We start from the raw sequence: 24,409 nt of genomic DNA on the forward strand, positions 1-24,409 counted from the left end.
ATCTTTCCAAATTTATATGTTGAAAATTTATAGGATCTAATTACTATAGGATCTCAAAGGTGAGACCTTTGAGAAGTAATTAGATCATGAGAGCATAGCCCTTGTGAGTGGGACTAGTGCCCTTAGAAAAGAGACCAGGAGAGCTCCTTCACTCCTTTTCTCTGATTTGAGGACACGGAGAAAAGATTGAAGTCTATTAACTAGAAAGCGACACCCCCAGACACTGAATTTGCAGTTGCCTTAATCTTGGACGCTCTACCCACCAGAACCATGAGAAATAAATGCTTGGTTTTTAGAAATGAAATAATGTTTTTTACGGACAAGGTCTTGCCATATTGCCCAGGCTGGCCTTAAACTCATGGGCTCAAGCAGTACTCCTGCCTCAGCCTCCCAAATAGCTGGGACTATAGGCAGGTACCACTGCACCCAGCTTAAATGCTTATTGAATCCACCCAGTCTCTGGAGTTTCTGTTATAACTGCCCAACTATATATACCAACAGACTGAGACAGTTGGTATATTAGAACGAGGAGCAGCCTTGAAACCTGGAGTAAGTTTAGGACAAGTTAAAGATGCACTGTTTAACTTGGTAGAGAATTACGGCAGAAATTTCCCCTTGTGGTAACACTCTTAGTGTTGTTTAGCTCACTCATTCATTTGATAAATATTTATTGAGACTCTTTTTGTCCCAGGGACAGTTTAGATTTGTCACGTATCCATTGGTGAAGATAGGAGAAAAATCCCCGACTTCATGGAGGGAGAGAGAGAATAAACAGGGAATGTAATTATTTAATTAATTATAATAAAAGAGAATAAGTCGATGAAAAAAATAAAGCAGGATAAGAGAGACTGGGAATGTGGGGGTGGGGTCATGTCATCTTTACTAGGATAGTTAAAGTAGACCTCCTTAAGGAGCATTTTAAAGAAGGTGAGATCATTTCTGTGTGTGTATTCCTTCTATTTCTGTATCACTTTAGTTTCTTTTCTTGTTTTATTTTATTTATTTATTTATTTACTTATTTCAGATGGAGTTTTGCCTTTGTTGCCCAGGCTGGAGTGCAGTGGCACGATCTCAGATTACTGCAACCTCCGCCTCCTGGGTTCAAGCGATTCTTCTGCCTCAGCCTCCCGCGTAGCTGGGACTACAGGCATGTGCCACTACACCAGGCTAATTGTTGTATTTTTAGTAGAGACAGGGTTTTGCAATCTTGGCCAGGCTGATCTCAAACTCCTGACCTCAGGTGATCCACCAGCCTCAGCCTCCCAAAGTGCAGGGATTACAGGCCTGAGCCACCACATCCAGCCTCATTTTAGTTTATTGGTAAGTCTTCAGACTGCTTATGCAGCTTCTGAATTGTCTCTAGTGTTTGAGGTAGACGTCAGCCTGCACCTCTCTAGGCCTGGTGTGACTGTGGCTCTCCCAAAGAGCAGGCCATCTTGTTCTACACTATTCTGTCTCTGTCAGTCTTTTTTAGCTCCAGGATAAACGGCTCTTCTTACTTGATGACCACTATGATACTCTCCACTCATATTCTGTGTTTCCCACATGGCTTCCTTCTTCTTTGCCATGAGGCCCTTTATGCCCTTGTCTTTCTGTGAGGAAAGCTTGAGCTCCAGATAAGGAATAATCAGCCGTCCTCACACAGCCACAATGACTTAGCTTATTGGCCACACCCACTCGAGGAGGTATGACTGCATGATTAATCAGCCCAACTCCTTCCAAAAGAAGGGACCTCTGCCTTCTGATTATTTAAGTTTCTTTACTTCTTTTTCCCAATTTTAGCTATGTGTTATTTCTAACATGAAAATCAATGGTGTTTTGTTAGAGAAATGCACTCACTATCCTGAAACCACCTTTGCCAAGATTCTGAGAGTGAAAGAAATCTAACGTGACTGACTTCATCTTGCTTCCAGCCTCATGGGTGAGCTGGCTTCGCTCATTCCTGTGTGTAGGCCAAGCTAACCATGAAAGGAATTTAGTTTATAATTTAACTTTGGAGCAAGGATAATAACAGTCTCTTCCTAAAACTAGCTCCCTCCTTGCTCAGGGACTGAAAGCTAATGAAAGGCCAAAAGATTAGGATTAGGAGAGGGACCTGAACTCTGCTAAAATATAGGCATAGGTTTTATAATCCATTACTGCCCAGGAGTCAGGTAGCCAGAGGTCACAAGATTTGTGACTTCCCTAATTGCTCCTATAGATAACATCGCTATTGTAGAACCTAAGATTGGTCTTCTGAGATGTTTTTCAGATTTTTGCATTTGGCAACTGATTGACTCTACCTGGACCTGTGACTCATGACTCAACTGGTCCTGTGGCCCCCAACCAGAGGTGGACACAGCACATGAGGAACATTTCCCACACCCCCATCCCCAACCAATCAGTAGCACCCATTCCCTAGCTCCCTTCCTACCAAATGATCTATAAAAACCCTAGCCCCAGTGTTCTTGGGGAGACTGAGTTGAGCAATAACTCCAGTTCTTCCATGTGACTGGCCTTGTGTTAATTCATCTCTTTCTTTACTGCAGTATACCATGATCTCAGGGAACTGGTTTTGTCTGTATGACAGGCAGAAAGAACACGTCAGGCAGTTACAATCCCAAGAAGTGAAACAGGTCAAAAGTAAAAGTTTAGAAAATGTTTAAAAACTTTCCTGGATTACACATATAGAATAGGTTTTAGTGTGGGTTACATAGATGTTTGGGAGGTTTACCTCCCTGACCTTTAAGTCTAACGAGGATCATGATCTTTCTTTCTGCCACATTTCTGGTAGCCACTGGTCAGAGAGAGAATGGTTGTGCGATGGACATTACACTTTAAAAGAATATGGAAAAAATAGGAGGCAGGTTTTACGAGACAGAAAACATGAAGAAATGGCATATGGTCTCAGGTTGCTTAGACTATACAAGACAATCATTTCTAAAGAAAAAATTTTATGAAATGGTTATTGAGTCATGTTTATGTCTGAAGATGATTAATATGAGGAAATGATCTTAAATTATGTAGGTGAAACAAATCAATAGTTAGGCTTGGGAGTCTGACCCTCTAGTGATTAACAAGGTATGGGCCATAAGTAATGAGGAATGACATAGTTAGAAGGGTGGAGATATTCAAATATCTTCAAGATATTAAAGTATCTTGAATACTTCCAAGAAGAAGAGATAATCATTTCCCCTGTGTAGTTGTAACTAGAGACTGATATAGATACAGAAAATTAGAAGCCCCAACTTCTTTAACTTAGACTTAGTAATTTTTTAAAAACTTAACTCACTAATTATATGGTACTTAATGCAAAACTTTAAGAGGAAAAATGTATTGACACAAGTACTTTGTCAAGGTAAAGTGCGCAGCTACTTACCTTTTCTTTTTTTTTTTTTTTTTTTTTGAGACAGAGTCTCGCTCTGTCGCCCGGGCTGGAGTGCAGTGGCGCAATCTCGGCTCACTGCAAGCTCCGCCTCCCGGGTTCTCGCTATTCTCCTGCCTCAGCCTCCGAGTAGCTGGGACTACAGGCGCCCGCCACCGCGCCCGGCTAATTTTTTGTATTTTTTAGTAGAGACGGGGTTTCACCGTGGTCTCGATCTCGTGACCTCGTGATCCGCCCGCCTCGGCCTCCCAAAGTGCTGGGATTACAAGCGTGAGCCACCGCGCCCGGCCCACCTTTTCTTTTTGTAATGGAAAAGAGCAAAGAATATATGTCAAGCCGTAAAATATAGAGAACATTAGTTAGGAAGAATGGATATTTAAATTTAAATATCTACTAATTCAGTATTTTCCCATGAAATTGAGTTCCTGACTAGGTTGTTTACAGCAAGATCTACTATGACAAACTACTTTTTAAAAAGTATATTGGCATCTTTGTGAAATATCAAAACTTCAATTTCTGTAAATCTTGTTGTAGGAAACTGCACTTGTTTACAATATTTGCTATAGAAAACCGTTGACTTAAAAGTTACAAATTCAGTTTTTCTATGGGTATAGAATTTGCTCATCAACCATATAACATTGATATTATTGATTCTGGCCTCGCTGAGGTTGTTATAATTCAATCAACGAGTACAAAAGCTGTGTAGGTTCTCCCTGTCAAAGACATTTCTTTATTCAGATCTTAGTCTTTGCAAGTTTTTTTTCTTTCAAGTTTAAAAAATTAATGATGGCTGGGCCTGGTGGCTCACACCTGTAATCCCAGCACTTTGGGAAGCTGAGGCGGGTGGATCACTTGAGGTCAGGAGTTCAAGACCAGCCTGGCCAAGATGGCAAAACCCTTTCTCTACTAAAAATACAAAAATTAGCCTGGTGTAGTGGCGTATGGCTGTAGTCCCAGCTACTCAGGAGGCTGAGGCATGAGAATCGCTTAAATCTGGGAGGCAGAGGTTGCAGTGAGCCAAGATTGTGCCACTGCACTCCAGCCTGGGTGACAGAGCAAGACTCTGTCTTAAAAAAAAAAGAAGTTAATGGTGTTTACAAAATATTTGTTTATATATTAAAATACCCAATGGAAAGTCTCAATTCTTCCCCACTGGCAGCCTATGTGTGCCATATGATATGTGTGCCATATGATATGTGTGCCATATGATATGTGTGCCATAAGTGACCCAATCTAACTTCCAGTGCTATGATAGGATCTGGGCTTAGAGGTCAGTGTCTGCAAGGTCTTAGCAAAACTAGGATATCAACAGCCTCATGAACAACTTTTTAAAAACTCCTTCTGCCTACTTTGTTTTTCTGTAAAACTGAATTCCTTCTTAAAATGCTGTGTGTGTGCATGTGTGTGTGTGTGTGTGTGTGTTGAGATGTAGTCTCACTCTGTCACCCAGGCTGGAGTGCAATGGCACAGTCTTGGCTCACTACAACCTCTGCCTCCTGGGTTCAAGCAATTCTCATGCTTCAACCTCCCGAGTTGCTGGGATTACAGGTGTGTGTCCCACCTCGCCTGGCTAATTTTCTGTATGTTTAGTAGAGACGGGGTTTTACCATGTTGCCCAAGTTGGTCTCGAACCCCTGGCCTCTAGTGGGCTGCCCACCTTGGCCTCCCAAAGTGCTGAAATTACAGGCATGAGTCACCATACCTGGCCAAAATGCTCTTTTTTTGTTATTATTATTATTTTTTAATTGTTCTGGTATCCTATATACTTCCTTTAGTGTGAATACCTCTTTGTCTATACTGTGTGTCAAGGACCTTCTTTATAAGAATTACCACATCTGTTTATGTAGCAATGGGTTTCTTTGTCTTTTACTTTCTTTTGACTTCCAAGAGGGGGTGAGTACAGTTTACATTTCTTGGGATAATATGGCTATACTTACCCTTTTCTGTGCTTTAGAATTATCCAAGAGAGGAAAATGATGAATAAAATAAAGAAGATCGTACCAGATAAAGTGCCTAGGCAGTAAAACAAGGTAATTAAATGCATGGAAAATATAACTTATAGGTTTTAAATTCTATCTTAGTATCCAGTCCCACTACAGATTGCCAATGCTTTTTTTTTTTTTTTTTAAAGATGTAACTATACATTCTGCTTTACTCTGGGTTTCTATAGCATTAGTCTTACTCCCACAGGGTTATTATAGTTAAGGTGTGAGCTGACCTCTTTTGTAACCTTTAGTCCAACGTCAGCTTTTCCAAAAGTAAGTGAGAACCGCGATGGGGCAGCTGGCCACCAGCTCTCCATGGCCCTGCCCATGTCTCTTGCCTAAGACTTAACACACAGGCATTTCATTGTGAAAATACTGGAATTCTCTCTCTTGTTGAATTATATATTTAGGTCATTTTGTCCATTTATTGCTTGTTAAAGTGTACAGTCTCCACAGATAAGTATACCCAGGCTACCCCATTCTGTGGTCTTGGGCAAGTTACGTAAACTCTCTGTGTCTCAGTGTCCAGATGTGTAAAAAGGGATGTAAGAGTAATATGCCACAGTATTCCCTTGGAAGCAAACTCTATTACAAAACTATTCTTATTTAGGCAGATCACAGATAATGGGGTCAGAAGACTGGTGGTCTTGTGGCTTTCCATTTGCGCAAACGAGCAGGATCACCATCTGGAGGCATACTCCAGGTTACAACTGAAAGAAGAAGTTGCATTCTCCCACCACATTCAAATAAAGAATTTTTGACACTGATGAATGATTATTCATTTGTAATGGTTCAAAGATAGTAAAGACCCTTTGATGAAGGTTATTTAGTATGCATATGACGATGCCAGTTTCACCATATCGTGGCCTAACTTATCATTATTTTCTTTCTAGTTGAACTTACAACTCAAGATATTTTGATCTCTTTACAACTCAAGATATTTTGATCTCTCTTTTTACATTTCATTCATTATAGGTAGGTACTTACTGTTATAGATGCCAGAATTCCTCAGCAAACCTTTCATAAAACTTACCAACTATGAGAGCATCACGTGCACCTAAAAGGAAGACAAAAGTCACAAAACATCACTCTGGCATGCAATGTGATTGAACAGGACCTCTCAGCCAGTGACAAGTCATCCTGATTTTTCTTCAGGACTCAGTCTAATGTTTTTTCTAATGCAAAAAGCCATTGGTTTCATTCACGTACTCTCATTTTACCTTCTGCACTCAGAGAAGACTTTTAAAAATTATTATTAATACAATTACAGAAGAAAATTTATAATACAGAACTAAAGAGAAAAGTCACCCCAATCCTAGTACCCAAAAAATGTTTTGATACATTCTGTTCTGGTACATTTCCTTATATGTGTGTTTTCCATAATTATATGCTAGAAATACAAGTTACAACAAAGGCAAACTAACACAATCTAGGAGATGCATCATAGTGTATTCAATGACTTCTATTGTGCATTTAACTTGTTTCTAGGTTTCTGTCTCACGAAACTCTTAATAAAATGCATAAAATATTTTAATATTTTACATTATTTCCTTAGATTAAATTTCTAGGAGGGCTAACTGGCAGGAATAGTTGTATTATTTTCCATATACATTGCATAATTGTTTTTCATAAGAGTTTTTGCAAATTTACAATAGTACCTTCAACACACAACAATATCAGTTTCATCACATCCTTGCTTTTTAGTGGGTGTTCACCTAACAACCTTTATATTGTTAATTTAATGGACAATTTTAAAAAAATGTTTTGCTCTTGTCACCTAGACTGGAGTGCAATAGAGCAATCTCGGCTCACTGTAACCTCCACCTCCTGTGTTCAAGCAACTCTCCTGCCTCAGCCTCCTGAGTAGCTGGGATTACAGGCATCTGCCACTACGACCGGCTAATTTTTTTATTTTTTAGTACAGATGGGGTTTCACCATGTTGGCCAGGCTGGTCTTGAACTCCTGGCCTCAGGTGATCCATCCGCCTCGGCCTCCCAAAGTGCTGGGATTACAGGCATGAGCCACCATACCCAGCCCCTTTATTTTATTAATATCAATTTTGTTCCACTTATTTATATGTCTCTTCTTGTGCTGGTGCAAAGTGACTTTTGTATTATTGCTTTATATTTTGTTCTAATATTTGATACGGTTGGTTCTCCAATGATCTGAATTTTCTGTCAGTCCCAGCCAGATCTTCAGAATACTCTAAAAGCATTTAGTAAGTTATCCAGTGAGATTTTTGCCAAAAAAGCAAATATAATTTGATATTAAGGGAGTGTTAAGCTGATAATTTAGAAATATTATCTGTGAGTCATATTAGCATATTTACAGGATTAATTGTAAAACTGGATCTTGAACAATCTTGGTGTAGAACCATGTATTAGAAGAGTCATAAGAGATGGGGAGAGGGAAAGTGTAGCACTAACTTGGATTAAGAAAGGCTGTTCATTATTAATTTTGCTCATCTGCTCCATGATGTGGGTAGAATTTTCTATCTTACAGTACCTTCCAGTTGCCAGCAGAGGGCTACTCTTCTACAGAACTCAATGATACATCATTTCTAAATCAGCTGTGCTAACTTAAAATCCTGTCCCCTCCAGTGGTGAGGGAGACAGGCCGGCTGCTCTCTGCAGCTTGGAAGGTGCTCCCTAACTCATGCTGAAAACATTTCTTGTAAGGCTCGTAGGCTGTAAATAAATCATTACTGTGTGGCTCATGCAACCACAAAGTGGTATAGACAAAAAAGGTGCAGAGCTGAAGTGAGAAGTATGAGAAGAGGAAGTCTGGCCTTACTCTCACTATGGGAGTTTTGGAATAGGTGGATGCTCATATTGTACTCTGTAGCTCGTAGCATATGCCATAAACATCACACCACACTTGATGCCAATATGGATGAATGAATGAGCAATAACCATGACCGGGAAGGTCCCACATTCTTTGCACTTGCACTTACGAGAGGTACATATGGCCAGAGGAGGGTCCCATCTGTCATCCGCCTGGCACTGGCTCCAGGGACTGCCTTCCAGAGCATACCCATCTTCACACTCCAAAGTCACATAATCTCCATAGTGATACACTTTTTTCATTTCTAACTTCTTCGAGATTCCATTCATAAACAGTGGGAAACTACAATTTACTTCTGAAATTAGACAAATCAGGAGGAAATTGATATTTTATTGTTGATTATTGGTTTTAACTGCCAGAATAGAATGGTCTATGACTCCAAAACCTATTTTGCCCTTGGCTAAGAGGAAGCATGTTTTTAAACATGTTACTAATCTTCCTCCTCCAAAAACTTTATGATTTAACATTTTCTGACTCTCATTTCTTAATGTAAAGTAATAGAATATGGAATGTACTGTGTATTCACTTTTGATTAACAGCTCTGCAACTGGAAAGCTGGGGAAAGATTAGGAATTAGGCTAACGGTGATCTAGCCCTGGAGCCACTTGGGTCACACTGTAAGGAAACAGGAGTACCATGTTAATTCTCTCTGGCTTCACAACAAATACTGGCACTCTGCTCTTTATTAAATGCATAATTCTGGCCCATTTCTGCAAATAGAACAAAGAAGTTAGTAAATCATGATTGTGAATTTAAAATTTATCTTTCTTTTTCTTTTTCTCTTTTTTTTTTTTTTTTTTGAGTCTCACTCTGTCACCCAAGCAGGAGTGCAGTGGTGCGATCTGGGCTCACAGCAACCTCCACCTCCTGGGTTCAAGAAATTCTCCTGCTTCAGCCTCCCAAGTAGGTAGGATGACAGGCATGTGCCACCATGCCTGATTAATTTTTGTATTTTTGGTAGAGACGGGGGTTTCACCATGTTGGCCAGGCTGGTCTCGAACTCCTGACCTGAGGTGATCTGCCCACCTTGGCCTCCCAAAGTGCTGGGATTACAGGCCTGAGCCACCGTGCCCGGCCTGAATTTAAAATACATCTTTCTAATTAATTTACTTTATTTCCTTTTTTTTTTTTTTGAGACGGAGTCTTGCTCTGTTGCCAGGCTGGAGTGTAGTGGCGTGATCTCAGCTCACTGCAACCTCTGCCTCTGGGTTCAAGTGATTCTCATGCCTCAGCCTCACGAGTAGCTGGGACTATAGGCGCACACCACCACCCAGCTAATTTTTGTATTTTTAGTAGAAAAGGGGTTTCACCATGTTGGCCAGGATGGTCTCGATCTCTTGACCTCATGATCTTCCCGCCTCAGCCTCCCAAAGTGCTGGGGTTACAGGTGTGAGCCACCGCACCTAGACTACTTTATTTTGTTTAACTTATCCTTTGTTTTACTTTCTTTTTCTGCCCTGCCATCAGTACATCCTTCATCTTCAAGCACAGACTTCTTTTCAGTTGTAATACTCTCAAAATTAAGCCTACAATATTTTTTTTCCTAGACACAAACCAAGAAGGCAAAGTGGTATTTCTTGAAGTGTGGTCTGTGGTCTTCCTGCATCAGAGCATTCTGATGAGTTTGTTAAAAATAGACTTTTGACCCCACTTCAAAACAGAATCAGAGGCCATGGAATGGAGTTTGAGAATCTTTTTAACAAGGTGATTTTGTTAATGCTCTGGATGGAGAATCACTGCTGTCGACCATGCAAAGAGGACAGTTAATAAGATGAAATAAATTGTATGTAAATGAAAAGAAAGCAGTTGCTGAGAAGAAAAAAATATTATCCCTTTCATTAAGCTCATTTCAATGTCTCTCAGCCTTACAGGCCTCATGCATTAATTTTCCATACAACCCAGCAAGAATAAGGAATACCAAGAAATAAGTCACCTTTGCAAAAATGATCCAGTTGGCTCCAGATTCCCTGGTCTGTACAGAAAATGAAGCCCTTTCCCACTAACAGGTAGCCGGAGTCACAAATGTAGCTGATTGTCATCCCAGGAAGATATAGAGATACGTGTCCTCCAATGTAATGCCCGTTTTTGATCTTGGGTGGATGTGGGCAGGCTAAGAACAAATTCCCACATAAACACAAGAAAAGACACTCAGTTAAACATAGACATATGAACACATGAACACATCCAATATCTCTGGCTATTAGAGGTACATGAAGACCTGAACCAGCCAGGTCATAAGCCACTCACTCCTATTTGATCAGTGAAAGACGGGTTCTCTAAACCTCGACCTCTTGACATTTAAACACTATCCTCTACAGTCTCTAACTTCAAACTAGATCAGATGGGGGAGTACCACAGGGATCGACAAGCTACCGATTCAGTGCTGTTCTGTCCTTACTGGAAGATGGGGCTGGTGTGGGCAGTCACAGCCACACATGTGCCTACAGTTGTCAGGTACTGTTGTTTAAAGCCAGACTAATATATCAAAGGAATGAGCTATGGAGGCTAAGAGTACAATCTCTCTTTACATATGTATATATATATATATATATACACACACACATATATATATAGACACACACATATATACACACACACACACATATACACACACACATATATACACACACATATATACACACACACATATATATACACACACACATATATATACACACACACACACACACACATATATATATATATATATATATATACTTCAAGTTCTAGGGTATATGTGCACAATGTGCAGGTTTGATACATAGGTATACATGTGCCATGTTGGTTTGCTGCACCCATTAGGCTGAGTACAATTTTAAACTCTGCTTCTCCAGGGCCTCCTGAGTTCCCTTTGTTAATGTTGAGGTGAAGGACCAAACAAACATAGTCAGTGGCTTGAACAAACCCTTTGAAACAACATAAAAAGTATAAATCCCTAAATCTGAGTTTCTTAAATGACTTTTTATAGCATTATCAGTTCTGAAGTAAATTATATCGTCAATGTGTACTTTTTGCACGGCACATCCATCTCTCCAGGATAAAGATAACTCGTAGTAGTAGAGGTGGAATAAAAGAGTTTTTTCTTTAGCATTTGTTTTCAGTACTTTGAAAATATTCTCTACAAAATCTGGACCCCACCAATTCTCTTCACTGTCCACCCCCTCAGTACTTTGAAAATATTCTCTACAAAATCTGGACCTCACCAATTCTCTTCACTGTCCACCCCCTTCTTTCCTTACCATCCCACTCCCCTCACCCCATAGGAAGGACCATCAGAATACCAACAATTGAGACAGTGTGCCTATCTAGAACCCATTTGTCATTCACTTGGGAGGTAGTTCTGTCTCTGACATTCATAGCAAAGCCATTTTCACAAGCAAAAATGACTGTCACTATAGAAATATGGAGGTTCTTACCTAGATATTCTGAACCCATTTAGGATATGTGGAAGCAGGTACTAACCAGCAGGAACAGAAAGTTCACAGCGAGGGGCAGGGCTGCTCCAAACCCCATTCCCTTGAGAGTCACTTGTGCAGCGGATGGTGCTCTCCCCAATGAGGTTGAAGGTCATCCCTCTGTCTGGGTGGGCATCACATGTGTAAGATATTTCTTTTCCATAGGGAATATCTCCAAGGGGAGTTCCTGTGTGTCTCCCATTAAGGATAGCTGGAGGATTTGGACAAAAGATTTCTAGAAAGAAAACAAGAGCTTTAAGTTCTATTAGAGTTTCACTTAAGATGACTGAAACAATAGTGACCTGTGACTGTGCGTTTAAAAAGAATAAAACTTTTAGAAAGAATATAACTAAGGTAGATGGAATTTAAATCTGTAAGGCTTTTGTTGAGAGGCAACTAACTGAAGTGAGACTTAATTACAGTTTATTGCAAAAGCCCAAAGACAGTGTTCCTGGACCACCCAGGTACATATGTTCATAATGAATTTGGAAAGTAATTGTTTTTATTTTTTTAAAAAAAACACCCATTTGGTTGTCTGCTTTAACTCAGGCATAGTAAGATTCTTGGGTTGACAATGAGGTTCAAGACAGACAAAGTTTTGGTCATCAGAGACCATAAGTTCCAAGGAAATCTATGACCTTTAATAAACATGAACTATCATCTTTAGCAATGTAAATGTTTCTTGGTGATTCAAGACCATTATCGGCCGGGCGCGGTGGCTCACGCTTGTAATCCCAGCACTTTGGGAGGCCAAGGCGGGCGGATCACGAGGTCAGGAGATCGAGACCACGGTGAAACCCCGTCTCTATTAAAAATACAAAAAAAATTAGCCGGGCGTGGTGGCAGGCACCTGTAGTCCCAGCTACTCAGAGATGCTGAGGCAGGAGAATGGCATGAACCCGGGAGGCGGAGCTTGCAGTGAGCAGAGATTGCGCCACTGCACTTCAGCCTGGGCGACAAAGTGAGACTCCGTCTCAAAAAAAAAAAAAAAAAAAACATAAAAATTTGGCTGGGCATGGTGGCTCACACTTGTAATCCTAACACTTTTGGAGGCCAAGGTTGGAGGATAGCTTGAGCCCAGGAGTTTGAGACCAGCTGGGGCAATATGGTAAGATTCTATCTCTACAAAAAATACAAAAATTAGCCAGGTGTGGTGGCATGCACCTGTAGTCCCAGCTACTGGGAGGCTGAGGTGCGAGGGTCATTTGAGCCCAGGAGGTTGAGGCTGCGGTGAGCTGTGATTGCACCACTCCACTCTTTCCTGGGTGACTGTGTCTCAAAAAAGAAAAAAAAAATAAAAATTTAAGAAAGATTCTTCCTTGATAAGAAAACTAAAAATAAATGACTGACTAAAACGTGCTGCACCTTTATGTCATCTAGTTTCTTGCCACACATTCCCCACAAAATTAAACACTGTCATTAAACTAAGTGATTTACAGATTAGTAACAAAAACACATGTCAGAGAAGACCTGCAAGACCCTTCTTGAAATTCTTCCAACAAAGAAGTATTTTTATCCATAATTTAGTTAAGTAAAGATCTAGACAACAGGTGATGCCATGCGGAAAAACATGCTGGAAAACAAAAATAAGGAGAGCTATCCAAACTACATAGTTCTTTCTACTCACGTTCACACACTGGGACACTGCTATTCCAAAGGGCTTTCATTCCAGCCAAGACACAATGACTAGCAGACCTGCCTTTTAATCGGAACCTAAAGAAAAAAAAAGTGATAGCAAATGTGTGAGCAATTCCCATCTCTCCCTTGATTTCTTCACTAATAGATGCTCAGCTTCCTCACTACCATTTCCTCCTTGACTATCATTTGGGTCTTAGGTTCAGGCCCAGCTAAAAGTCTTAGTTCATTAGGGATCTGAATTCTTCAGTAGCTGACGGAAACTCAAAGGCCAATTTATTCTAAAGAACCATGGTACCCTGTGACTGGCAAAGCAATTAGAGCTGATGTGCATAATTGCCGTATAAACTTCTTAGCCCAGCATCACCTACAGAAGGCATGAGCACAGAACCATACTTCTCCATGGGCACAAGAGCCATAATCTTCAGGTGTCATCTTTCACTGATGGCTCTCTGACATCCCACTTATTCTCATTAATGGGTCATGAGGCAGAACAGCTCTTGATTTGGTAAGCGAAGCCAGGAACATCTAGAAAGAGAACGGGTACTGTTCTTCCTGCCACGACAACTGTAACAGGCCAGAGGAGGCTCACAGAAGCATGCTGAACCACGTGCTCAGAAAAAAAGAAGGGAGGGGGGAAGAATCTTTGTGCCCCCAAATGCCCAACTTATTATTGAATCCTGCTTCCCTTCTGAAATCTGAAATCATTCTGAAATTGGAAATCATTATTAGGTGGTGGACTTTGTAAACACCAAAGATTCCTTGGAAATCATTAAAAATAACTGCTTCATTGCCCAATCTAGTTATCCCTCCAGACTCATAGTGCACACCACCAAGAGTAGTGGATACACATAAGCAACTAATAATACCACTTGAAACTGATAGAAGCAGGAGGCAGACAAATCCTAGGCAGATGGGGCGGATCCCGGTGAAACCTGACCTTCAAGCTGAAGACAGTTTAAAGCCTAGCTACAAGCTCCAGGTAAATCCACGGACTGGCTTGAGAACCTCTCTTCCCATTTGGTGTGCTTTCCTCTGATGGATCCTCACTGTTCATCTAGTTTACATATACCTGCTCTTCCCTAATTGGTTTTTTACACTGTTGTGCCCACCTTTGAGTGGTGTCTTTGTTTTCGTCTTTTTTGTATAGTCACAAACCAATCAGCACAGGCTCCCCATTCTGTGTCCATAAAAGCCCCAGAACCAGCCACGCTGAGAGAGAAAATGACCCCCTGACTTCATCTGGGGTCCACCCTTGTGTCTCGTCTCCGCTGAGAAGCTGTTTCGTCACTCAATAAAACTCTTCTCCACCCTCCTCACCCTTCTATTGTCAGCATAACCTTGTTCTTCTTGGATGCAGGACAACAACTCAGGACCCACCAAACGCAGGTACAAAGAAGCCTGTAACACTGTGGCCCTCCGCCCTCTGCTGTGGGAGGGCAGCTGTACCACGCGAAAGGAAGCAGCAGCGGATCAAGCCAGAGCAGGGCGACAGGAGATGCAGGCCTGAGCGGGGCAACAGTATTGACAAAGCTGTTAAACACACTGCCATCTGTTGGGCTGCAGGCATTATCAAATGCTAAGAGCCATTAGTGTGCTGTAACACCTCCTCTGGGCTTCAGGGTCGTGGGCACCCCTGTTTGGGCACCACCACGTTCCCTTCAGTGTGACACGCCTGGTCCAGCCGCCAGCACCGCTCAGAGCCCATTCCTGTGCAGGTGCTTGGAGTGGCCAGCTGGACCCCACACTCACTCACTCACACATCCCCTCCCACCAGGGGCTGAGTGTGCAGTCGTGGTCGCCCTGGGGTCCCAGTCAGAGCACCAGCCAGGCCCCGCCCAGTGGGCCAAGTATCTGGGGTGTTTCCTGCAGTGAGCCTGGGCCCAAGCAAGGCCTGGGCAGGGGCACTGCTGGCCAGAAGTCACTGGCTGGCAAAGTGGCTGAGAAAAATCCTGCATTAAAAGAATTACACTGGCCATTCCTGACCTGAAGATATATTATTGGGTTAAAACACACTTATCCATGCACTATTACAGATTCCGCTATTGATTGGTTTTAAGTTTCCTAAGACAATCTCTGCCTTACTTCTTATGGGGCAAACAATTTTTGTCTTATTCATCATTTTTTTTCTAGCATACTTCCTATAAAATTATGTTCTTTTGCCTCCAAATAAATACGTACCCATTCATTTCAAGTTCCAACTGTGTACTCAAGATCAGTGACTGTATTTAGGTTTGTACCTGACATTGAGCTGTATGTGCCATTTTCTCATTGCCTTCTGAAAGTGGTGCCACTTAGTCCCTACCCTTATTTCAAAACTACCCTTCCATAAATTAATCTCTCTGGGTACTTCTTATCTACTAGGTCAGCTCCTTTTTTGGATTAACCCCTGAGCTCAAAAGAGTCACTCTCCACACTTGGTCCTTGGTCTTAACCCTGGGTCACACTCACCCTTCATCGCAAACAAAGGACACCTTTGCCCCAAGCTCGAGATTAAGTGGAAACAGCACACGGCCATGAAGGAGTTGGCCCAGGAAGTCATCACAGGATTTCACTAGAAGAAAAAATAAAACAACAGGAGTAAGTCCTCCATGTGAGGGGGGAAACAGAGCAATCTGGAAGCCAGAGAGTCGAGAGTCGAGGCACCTGTACACCTAGGGGCTTCAGGGCTCCAGTCTCCCTGGGGTGTGCAGTGCAGAGACGCAGCCCCTCTGAGGTCATAGCTGGGCTCACAGCTGTAGAACACTTCCTGCCCAGGTGAAAAGTTGTCCTGATGGCTTGGGGTATGCTCACCATGCAGGATTTCTGGAGGCGACTGACACACTGTGGAAAGGACAGTTCCAGAGCACTTATTAGATATGGGGGAATTTCCTTTGCTATATCTTATGCTTGCCGGAGAGCTTAAAAATCATCATTGCAGGCCGGGCGCGGTGGCTCAAGCCTGTAATCCCAGCACTTTGGGAGGCCGAGGCGGGCGGATCACAAGGTCAGGAGATCGAGACCATCCTGGCTAACACGGTGAAACCCCGTCTCTACTAAAAAAATACAAAAAATTGGCCGGGCGTGGTGGCAGGTGCCTGTGGTCCCAGCTACTCGGGAGGCTGAGGCAGGAGAATGGCGTGAACCCGGGAGGTGGAGCTTGCAGTGAGCCGAGATCACGCCACTGCACTCCAGCCTGGGGGAGAGAGCAAGACTCCATCTAAAAAAAAAAAAAAAAAAAAAAAAAAAACATCATTGCAGAGTGCAGCTATTAAAAGAGAAGATTGGTAGTTCAGTAGCCACATCTCACTAACAAGGAAACTAAGGATACCAAGCAGAACTGTGACTAGAATCAAAGTCTCTCCAACACCTTGTCTGTGTTTTTTCTACTGAAACATGTTCCGAAGACTACAAGGCAGCATATTCCTCTTGCTTTCAACTACTGGTTATGGAGCACAGAGTCGTGAGTGCAGGTGGCTTGGCCACTCTTCCACTTCCTACAGAGGCAGTCCCTCAAGCTCATGTGTAAGGCAACAGCAAGGAGTACTGTTGCCAAGGTCTCATCTAACAGACATCTTCACCTAGTCTTCATTTTCCTCACTCCCTGTTCCTCTTTCAGTCAGCACAGGGCTGAACTGTTAGCTTCCTTTCTGTCCCTGTGACCTAATTCTTCCCACTCCATGTTTTAAGCCAGTCATTTCAGCTAAGAAAAGAGGAGGCATCAAGAACAAAATTGTGGGGATAGGGGGTGAGGGTAGGGAGGGGAGGTGGGGACAGTTAATGGGTACAAAAAAAACAGAAAGAATGAATAAGATGTACTATTTGATAGCACGACAAGGTGACTATAGTTAGTAATAACTTAATTGTACATTTAAAAATGAAAGAGTGTAATTGGATTATTTGTAACACAAAGGATAAATGCTTAAGGGCATGGATACCTCATTCTCCATGATTATTTTACATTGGGCCTGTATCAAAACATTGCATATACTCCATAAATATATACACCTACTATGTACCCACAAAAATTAAAGATTAATAAATTAAAAATAAACAAAAAGAACAACCCCCCCTCAAAGAAAAAAAGCTACAGACTTTTTAGTGATAGAACACATTGCTTAGATGATACTTTAACCGAAATGTTGGCTGCCTCCATCCACAGGACAATTAGTGTGTTCTCAGGGCATCAGAATGCATTTGAAACCAGGCATGGTGGCTCAGGCCTGAAATCCCAGTACTTTGGGTGGCTGAGGCAGGAGGATTGCTTGAGGACAGGAGCTCAAGATCAGCCTGGGCAACATAGCAAGACTCTGTCTCTAAAAATAAATAAAAATTAACCAGGTGTGGTAGTGAGCACCTGGAGTTCCAGCTACCTGTGGGACTGAGGCAGGGGTCTTACTTGAGCCCGGGGGTTAGAGGCTTCAGTGAACTATGATTGCACAACTGTACTCCAGCCTGGGCAACAGAGTGAGACCCTCTGTCAAACAAACATACAAACAAACAAACAATCAAAAAACCTCAAAGAATGAATTTGAGCCTCAATCTGAACAATATATAATTATATATCAAATATATATGTGTGTGTATATATATATATATATATGTTTGTTTGGATTTGAGCAAAACACTTTTTCTGAGCTTCAGTCTTTTCAATTATAACGAGAAAAAGTTGAAGTCAAGGCCTTTTTGATTTGATTCTCTCATTTTGGTCCTCATGGCTCACTTGCCTACTGCCCCACTCCAGGGATAGAGATATGATCATCACTATTACACATTATTGTTCATGATACATTCCACTGTACATTATCATTAGGCTCTGGAGTCAGGGCCTTGGAAAAGTTCTTTAATATCACTAAGACGCAGTTCTCTCAAAGTAAAATGGGGACACCAATAGTAGCTACCTCATATATTTGCTGTAAATGTTAAATTTAAAAATGCATCTGAAATATGTCTACTATAGATGAGACAGTAAGCCATTACTTTGAGACAATTATTAACAGAGATAACAGACAGTGAAGCTACTATTATGTTTATGCCAATTTCATAGTCCTTGTACACTTCTTCCTTAATTTCAACAACTCCTATCATCTATACATACCCTCACACCCAGCAAAGTCTTGATGGGTCACACTCACCCCTGGAGCAGTGTGGCAGCTTGGGCCCCCATCCGCCGTTGGTCTGGCACTGCACAGTGTGGGACCCTACCATGACAAAGCCGGGCTGACATATAAATCTCACGATCTCATTGAGGGAAAAGAAACTCCTATTTCCTGGTACTCTAATTCCATTTTCAACTTCTGGAGCTGTGCATTTATTAGTAGAAATACACCGAGGGGGAGGGCTGCTCCAAACACCAACTTGATCATCTTTGCTGGTGCAGTATATTGACCGTTCTCCCACAAGCTCAAACAGCTGTTCTCCATCTGGTCCAGTGTGGCACTGGTAAGTTACCACTGTTCCATTGTGAAAAGATGTTCTATTGTTGCTGTAGAAGTCTCCATTGGATATGGTTGGAGGTGGCTCACAAGATATGACTGAGAGAAGGAAGAGTGTGGTAAAACAGCTTATTTTTTAATAATGAATTATTTTACTATGAATTTAAATACCAAATGCAAATAATCCAATGATTTTCTAAATGGAATTACAATACTGTTATTTTCTTAAAATATTTGCTAATAATCAGACATTTTTACCTAGTTGAAATTTAGGTGTGTATGATATTGGTTCTGCTCATAATAAGTATTTCACAAAAAAATCCATGTTTTTTTGGGTTTACATATTTATAATTTTAAGTGGATAATACATGTGATTTTATCACAGATTGTTAAGGTACTTATCTACTGCTGGACTATTTTTTCCTATAGGTTATTAAAATAACCTCTTTGTAGGTTAAATATACCACTTCTGGCATTATTTATCAAGAAAAAGAGAGAAAAGGAAATACAAAAGATAAGGCATGAAAAATGAAATAATGGCAGATTTAGGGGCAATCAAATGATAAATGAATACTGTGTTCTATCATAAGATAATAATATTCACATATTGGCTAAGTGACTACACACACATACACACATAACCAGTATTGACTCAATTAAATGATCACTGACCTATAAATGTAGAAGTGGAATTTTTTTTATAAAAGATAACCCCCTACAAAAGGTGCCATGCCTTGAAAACTTCATATAGTAAACTGATAATTCTTTGATAATTTGAATTATTTCATAGAATTTCAAGTTCTTGGCAAGTATAGGAGTCACCTAGTATACATTCTCATTCATTTAATCTTTAAAAGTCAATGTTAATTTGGGGGGGAGGAATATTAGTGAATACGATGAACACATTCATTGTAGAAAATTTATAAAATATGGACAAAGAGAAAGAAGAAACTGAAAATGGCTCAAAGATAACTATTTGTAACAATTTAATTATATCCTCTTAGATACATATGTGGATACATGCATATATATGGATGGATATATTTTCTATACTACCATATTTGGTGGCTGAGTAATAATCAGTTATGTAGCTACATAGATGTACTCTTTCCACCTGGATGAGGCATCTCAACCTTTAATTCCTCCTGGTGCACTTTTTTACCTTTCTTAAAAACTGATAGCCATTAAAATATGCCTTATTTCTTCTACCAGCTATTTTCAAACCATGCTGAACATTTAGGTTAACATTTTCCACTATCACAAATATTATTGCATTGAGTATCTCCGGACGAAAATCATGGGACTATTTCATGATTATTTTCTTGGGCTAAATTCTGGGAAATGGAGTTGTTGGTCAGAGGGTATTTACTTTACTTTTGTTTATATTGGTCATTAGCTTTCTGGAAGTCTGTGCCTACTTTTGCTGCCATCAACTCTGTGTGCGATGCCGATTTCTTCACGGCTATAACACTTTGCCAATTTGCAATCATTCTTCCATGTTTTTAAAGTTTTGGAGATTCATTGAAAAATATCTTATGGAGGGTCAGCTAATCAAGAACAAATACAACTAAAGACATGGGCGTAAAAGAATTGAAGGAGGATTAGAACTCAAAATGATCAGAGGCTTAGGAAACTTGCTAAGAACTGGAAGAAGAGTTCTTTTTATTATTTGGATTAGAATAACAAGAAAGTGAGTAGCCTACTTTGTGGAGTTGTAACCTGATAGTAAGAGTTGGCAAAGACAGATCTAATTTTGTCTAATGCCTTTAAAATGTACTCATTAAGGACAACACTCTCTATGCTGGAAATGTTTACTATTATAATAGGAAAGTAGGGCATTTTGCCTAGGTTCAAGCCCACAGTTTCAGATAAATCACCTTTTAAGATAAAGAAAAGCCGGGAAGACCATGAAGCATCTGACCCCTATTTTCAAATATCTGAGAGACTACTTTGTGCAAGAAGGATTCAATTTATTCTTCGTACTCCAGGGGCAAGTCAGGATCACATGGAGGAATTTGTGAAGAAAAGTATTTCAACTTACTCTCACAAATAGGTGCCTCCTTATCCCATGTGACATTATTGCCTGAGACGAGACAAGTAGTAGATGGGGAACCAATGAGTCGAAACCTAAAGCAAAGGATAGAAAATGATTATATGCTACACATATTTCCCATTTAACTCACCATTTAGAAAATAATAGCAGGTAGACGTTAGACATTACAGGACAGATTACACCATGGCAGATCTCAGAAGGAAGAAACCCCATCTCCATCTGCAAATTAGTCCTCTCTTTTTAAGGACAAGCTTACATTTTGACCTCTCCAATTCATTTTTATTCCTAATCCCTCACAACTGAATGAGATATTTCCCTTTTTCTTTGCTGGACATTTTTGTACTTAAGTCTTTCAGAAACCTTGCAGTTATTTTATCCATGTGTACTTCCAGCAAGGAAATGACAAGCTCCTGGATTAAGCAGGGAAAATATCTTACTGAAATACGTAACACTATAGCACCTAGCTTAGAGACTTCCAAGTTTTGGGTGCTCAGATAGTCTCTTGCATAAAGGAAAGAACAATGGATTTACCCAGAAGAGTCAGTAAATGACAGCCAGAGGAGACAGCTAAACACCCCTACACTTGAAATGTAAAGGGCAGGGATACTCACCCACTTTGCCACAAAGCCATCCAGAGTAGGCCACAAGGCATAGAACATTTTGTCTTTTAAAAAATTTATTAGGTATCCATAACGTTATTGTGGGCAATGTCACAAAGAATGCTGAGCAAAGCTATTCATGTTGTTCTGGTGTACAGCGGGCTTAAACTTGACCAAGTAAAAATTAAAGGGTAAAATGGAATGCCATATAATGATGAGGCAGTAACTGCAATAGTTAAGAATTTTTCCTCTTGATTATGTAAGAAATGTGATCAGGGCGGTAATCATTTGTAGCAAAGACTACTGGTGCCATCCCTAGTATCCACTTTCCTCTCCTTCATTAGTAATGGAACTCTCTATTTTTAACTGGGCCATTGGCCACCTGCAATAAAAGTTTCACTTCTCACCTGGGCATAGCCATGTTACTAACTTCTGGCCAGAGGATGTAAGTGGAGTGTCTTGTGCAACTTCTGGAAAGTGTCTTTAAAGGAATTGGCCTTCCCTTCTTCTCCGTGTCCTCTATACTGGCTGGAGTTTGGACCATGAGATAAGATGGACTCTCATTTTGAGGAGGACAGAGTAGCAAAATGGAAGGAACCCAGGTTTCTGTGGATTATGGAGTCATCGTATAAACTCTGGACTGCCTACTTTCGTGATTTTTAACCTGAGACAGAAGTAAACTACTATCTATGTTTGAGATCCTGTTATTTTATTTCTTCTGTCTTTTACAGCTGGAAATCCTAACTGATATACCAGCTCTTCCCCAAACAGTGACAGAAAGCTAAAGGGAACTGACAGTCAATGTTTTTGTAGACACAGTGAGTCTCTTTTACGTTTTAGGTAGTGATTGAATTTTACTTATTGCTAGCCTGTTTAGGCTATGGTATAAAATCTTTTCAAGTGTGCCAAGAAAAAAAATCTTAAAAATTGCTGCAAATAAACAAGTTGAGAACCACTGGAGAAAGGAAAGGAAAGGAAAGGATAATCCCGTTATTACCTGTGTTTTCCTCTGCCTGTCTCCTATCATACATTTAAAAGTTGTCTAAGAGCACAGTATGATGGGGGTCCTCTGACTTTTGGCCTCCTAGAGGTCGTTTTAGGTGTGCTCGCTGTGACTAAGCTAGATTGTTGGAGCCAAAATGTGAAGAAGGTTCCAGCCTATGTATGGCTGAAAAAACACAGTGAATATTTTTTTAAATTTGATTTTATTTTTATGAACAAATAATAATTATATATATTTATACGGTAAAATGTGTTTTGATATATTTTTCTGTTGCAAATGATCAAATTAAGCTAATTAATGTGTCCGTCACCTCACATACTTGTGTGTGTGTGTGTGTGTGTGTGTATGTGTGTGTGTGGTGAGAATATTTAAAATCTACTCTTCTGGCAATTTTTTTTCCTTTTCTTTTTGTTTTCTTTCTTTCTTTTTTTTTCTTCTTTTTGACAGGGTCTGGATCTATCACCCAGGCTGGAGTGCAGTGATGTGATCTTGGCTTACTGCAACCTCTGCCTCCTGGGTTCAAACCATTCTCCCACCTTAGCCTCCCAAGTAGCTGGGACTACAGGTATGTGCTGCCATGCCCGACTAATTTTTGTATTTTTTGGTAGAGACAGGATTTTGCCATTTTGCCCAGGCTAGTTCCTAACTTCTAGGCTTAAGCAATTCGGATGCCTCAGCCTCCCAAAGAGCTACAGGCATGAGACACTGTGCCCAGCCAGCAATTTTGAAATACACATTGTTATTAACTATAGTCACCATGCTGTGGAATAGATCTCTGAAACTTACTCCTCTTGTCTAACTGAAACTCTGTGCCCTTTGACCAAATCTCAGCTCCCCACCTCTCATTGCCTGGTAACCACCTTTCTACTCTCTACTTCTATGAGTTCAACTGTTTTAGATTTCACATGGAAGTAAGATCATGTGGTATTAGTTTTTCTGTGCCTAGCTTATTTTGGAAGGTATTTTAAGGCACGAAAACAGAAGGAATGTTAAAATGCATTTAAAATATAAAATAATTGAAATGATGCAGGAATAGAGACACAGATCCCTAGAGCAAAATGGAGGAAGGCCCAAGAAACAGATACAAGTTTTTGTAAGAAATTAGCAGTGATAAAGATGGCATTTCAAGACATGGAAAACTGAATTATTCATTAATAGGACAAATATCTGAAAAGCTAAGCTAGATCTCTGCCTCATGGCATTCATCAAAGCAAAATCCGTGCGTATCAAAGATTAAATGTCAAAAATAAAACCATAAAAGAACTAGGTGATTTAGGCAAATGTGTTTCTGATTTGAGGCTTCTATAGACATACGTTGAGGAAAAATTCTACTATGAACAAGATTGATAAAACTGAATAATTACAAATAAACCTTTCTACATACAAATTTGAAGACAAACCACAGAGGAAAAATAATAAAAACAACTCTTATACATCAATTATAAAAAGGCAAACACCCAAGTAGAAAAATGGTAAAGAATCATGAACAAATTATTTACAAAGGAAAAATGGAAATAGTCAAATGAACATATGAAAAGTTTAGCTTCACTTATAACATGATAAATACACTTTAAAATGCAAATAAAATGCCATTTTTGCCTATTAGATTGGCAAATTGACAAAACCTAGTAGTAATATAAGCTCAAAGAAAGAGTCACTGTTGTGACTCACTCCGTAGGTCATGGTCAAAGTTTAGCGGAGGGCACTTTGGCAATATGTACTGAAAGGCTTAAAATCGTGCATAGCCTTTTACTCAAATCTGCAAATCTTGTCTCTTGTGTAGATGTGAAGATCTGAATCCCTAAGCTGTCTTTGAAGTTAGTGAAGTCCTCGTCTCATTTCTTTTCATGTGTGCAGGATCGTGCACTGTAGTGTTTTTGCTAACAGCTGAAATGCGAAACCACTTTAATTCCAGACATTAAGGACTTTGTTAGGTAGGTTACGGACTATCCAAGTAATAACCAGTATGCAACCACTAAAAATGGTGTTGTAGAGTAATATATAATAATTAGAATAATTATACAATATAGTTCATAAGTATTAAAGAGGGCTATAA

General features: G+C 40.3%; 1 protein-coding gene across 1 annotated transcript in view; it reads right to left on the reverse strand.

Moving 5' to 3' along the window:
* Window positions 1-24,409, reverse strand: part of CR1 (complement C3b/C4b receptor 1 (Knops blood group)) — a 106,480-nt gene that overhangs the window by 11,374 nt on the left and 70,697 nt on the right. Inside the window, exons 24-33 of the mRNA XM_063613605.1 lie at window positions 20,740-20,825; window positions 18,399-18,797; window positions 15,931-16,107; window positions 15,736-15,838; window positions 13,277-13,362; window positions 11,657-11,884; window positions 10,128-10,304; window positions 8,304-8,489; window positions 6,383-6,406; window positions 5,302-5,377 (exon numbers count right to left, since the gene is read on the reverse strand). Coding sequence (XP_063469675.1) covers window positions 5,302-5,377; window positions 6,383-6,406; window positions 8,304-8,489; window positions 10,128-10,304; window positions 11,657-11,884; window positions 13,277-13,362; window positions 15,736-15,838; window positions 15,931-16,107; window positions 18,399-18,797; window positions 20,740-20,825 — 1,542 coding nt within the window. The remainder of the gene's footprint in view (window positions 1-5,301; window positions 5,378-6,382; window positions 6,407-8,303; window positions 8,490-10,127; window positions 10,305-11,656; window positions 11,885-13,276; window positions 13,363-15,735; window positions 15,839-15,930; window positions 16,108-18,398; window positions 18,798-20,739; window positions 20,826-24,409) is intronic.

This window comes from Symphalangus syndactylus, chromosome 19 (genome assembly GCF_028878055.3).
Source record: "Symphalangus syndactylus isolate Jambi chromosome 19, NHGRI_mSymSyn1-v2.1_pri, whole genome shotgun sequence".
Taxonomy (NCBI): domain Eukaryota; kingdom Metazoa; phylum Chordata; class Mammalia; order Primates; family Hylobatidae; genus Symphalangus; species Symphalangus syndactylus.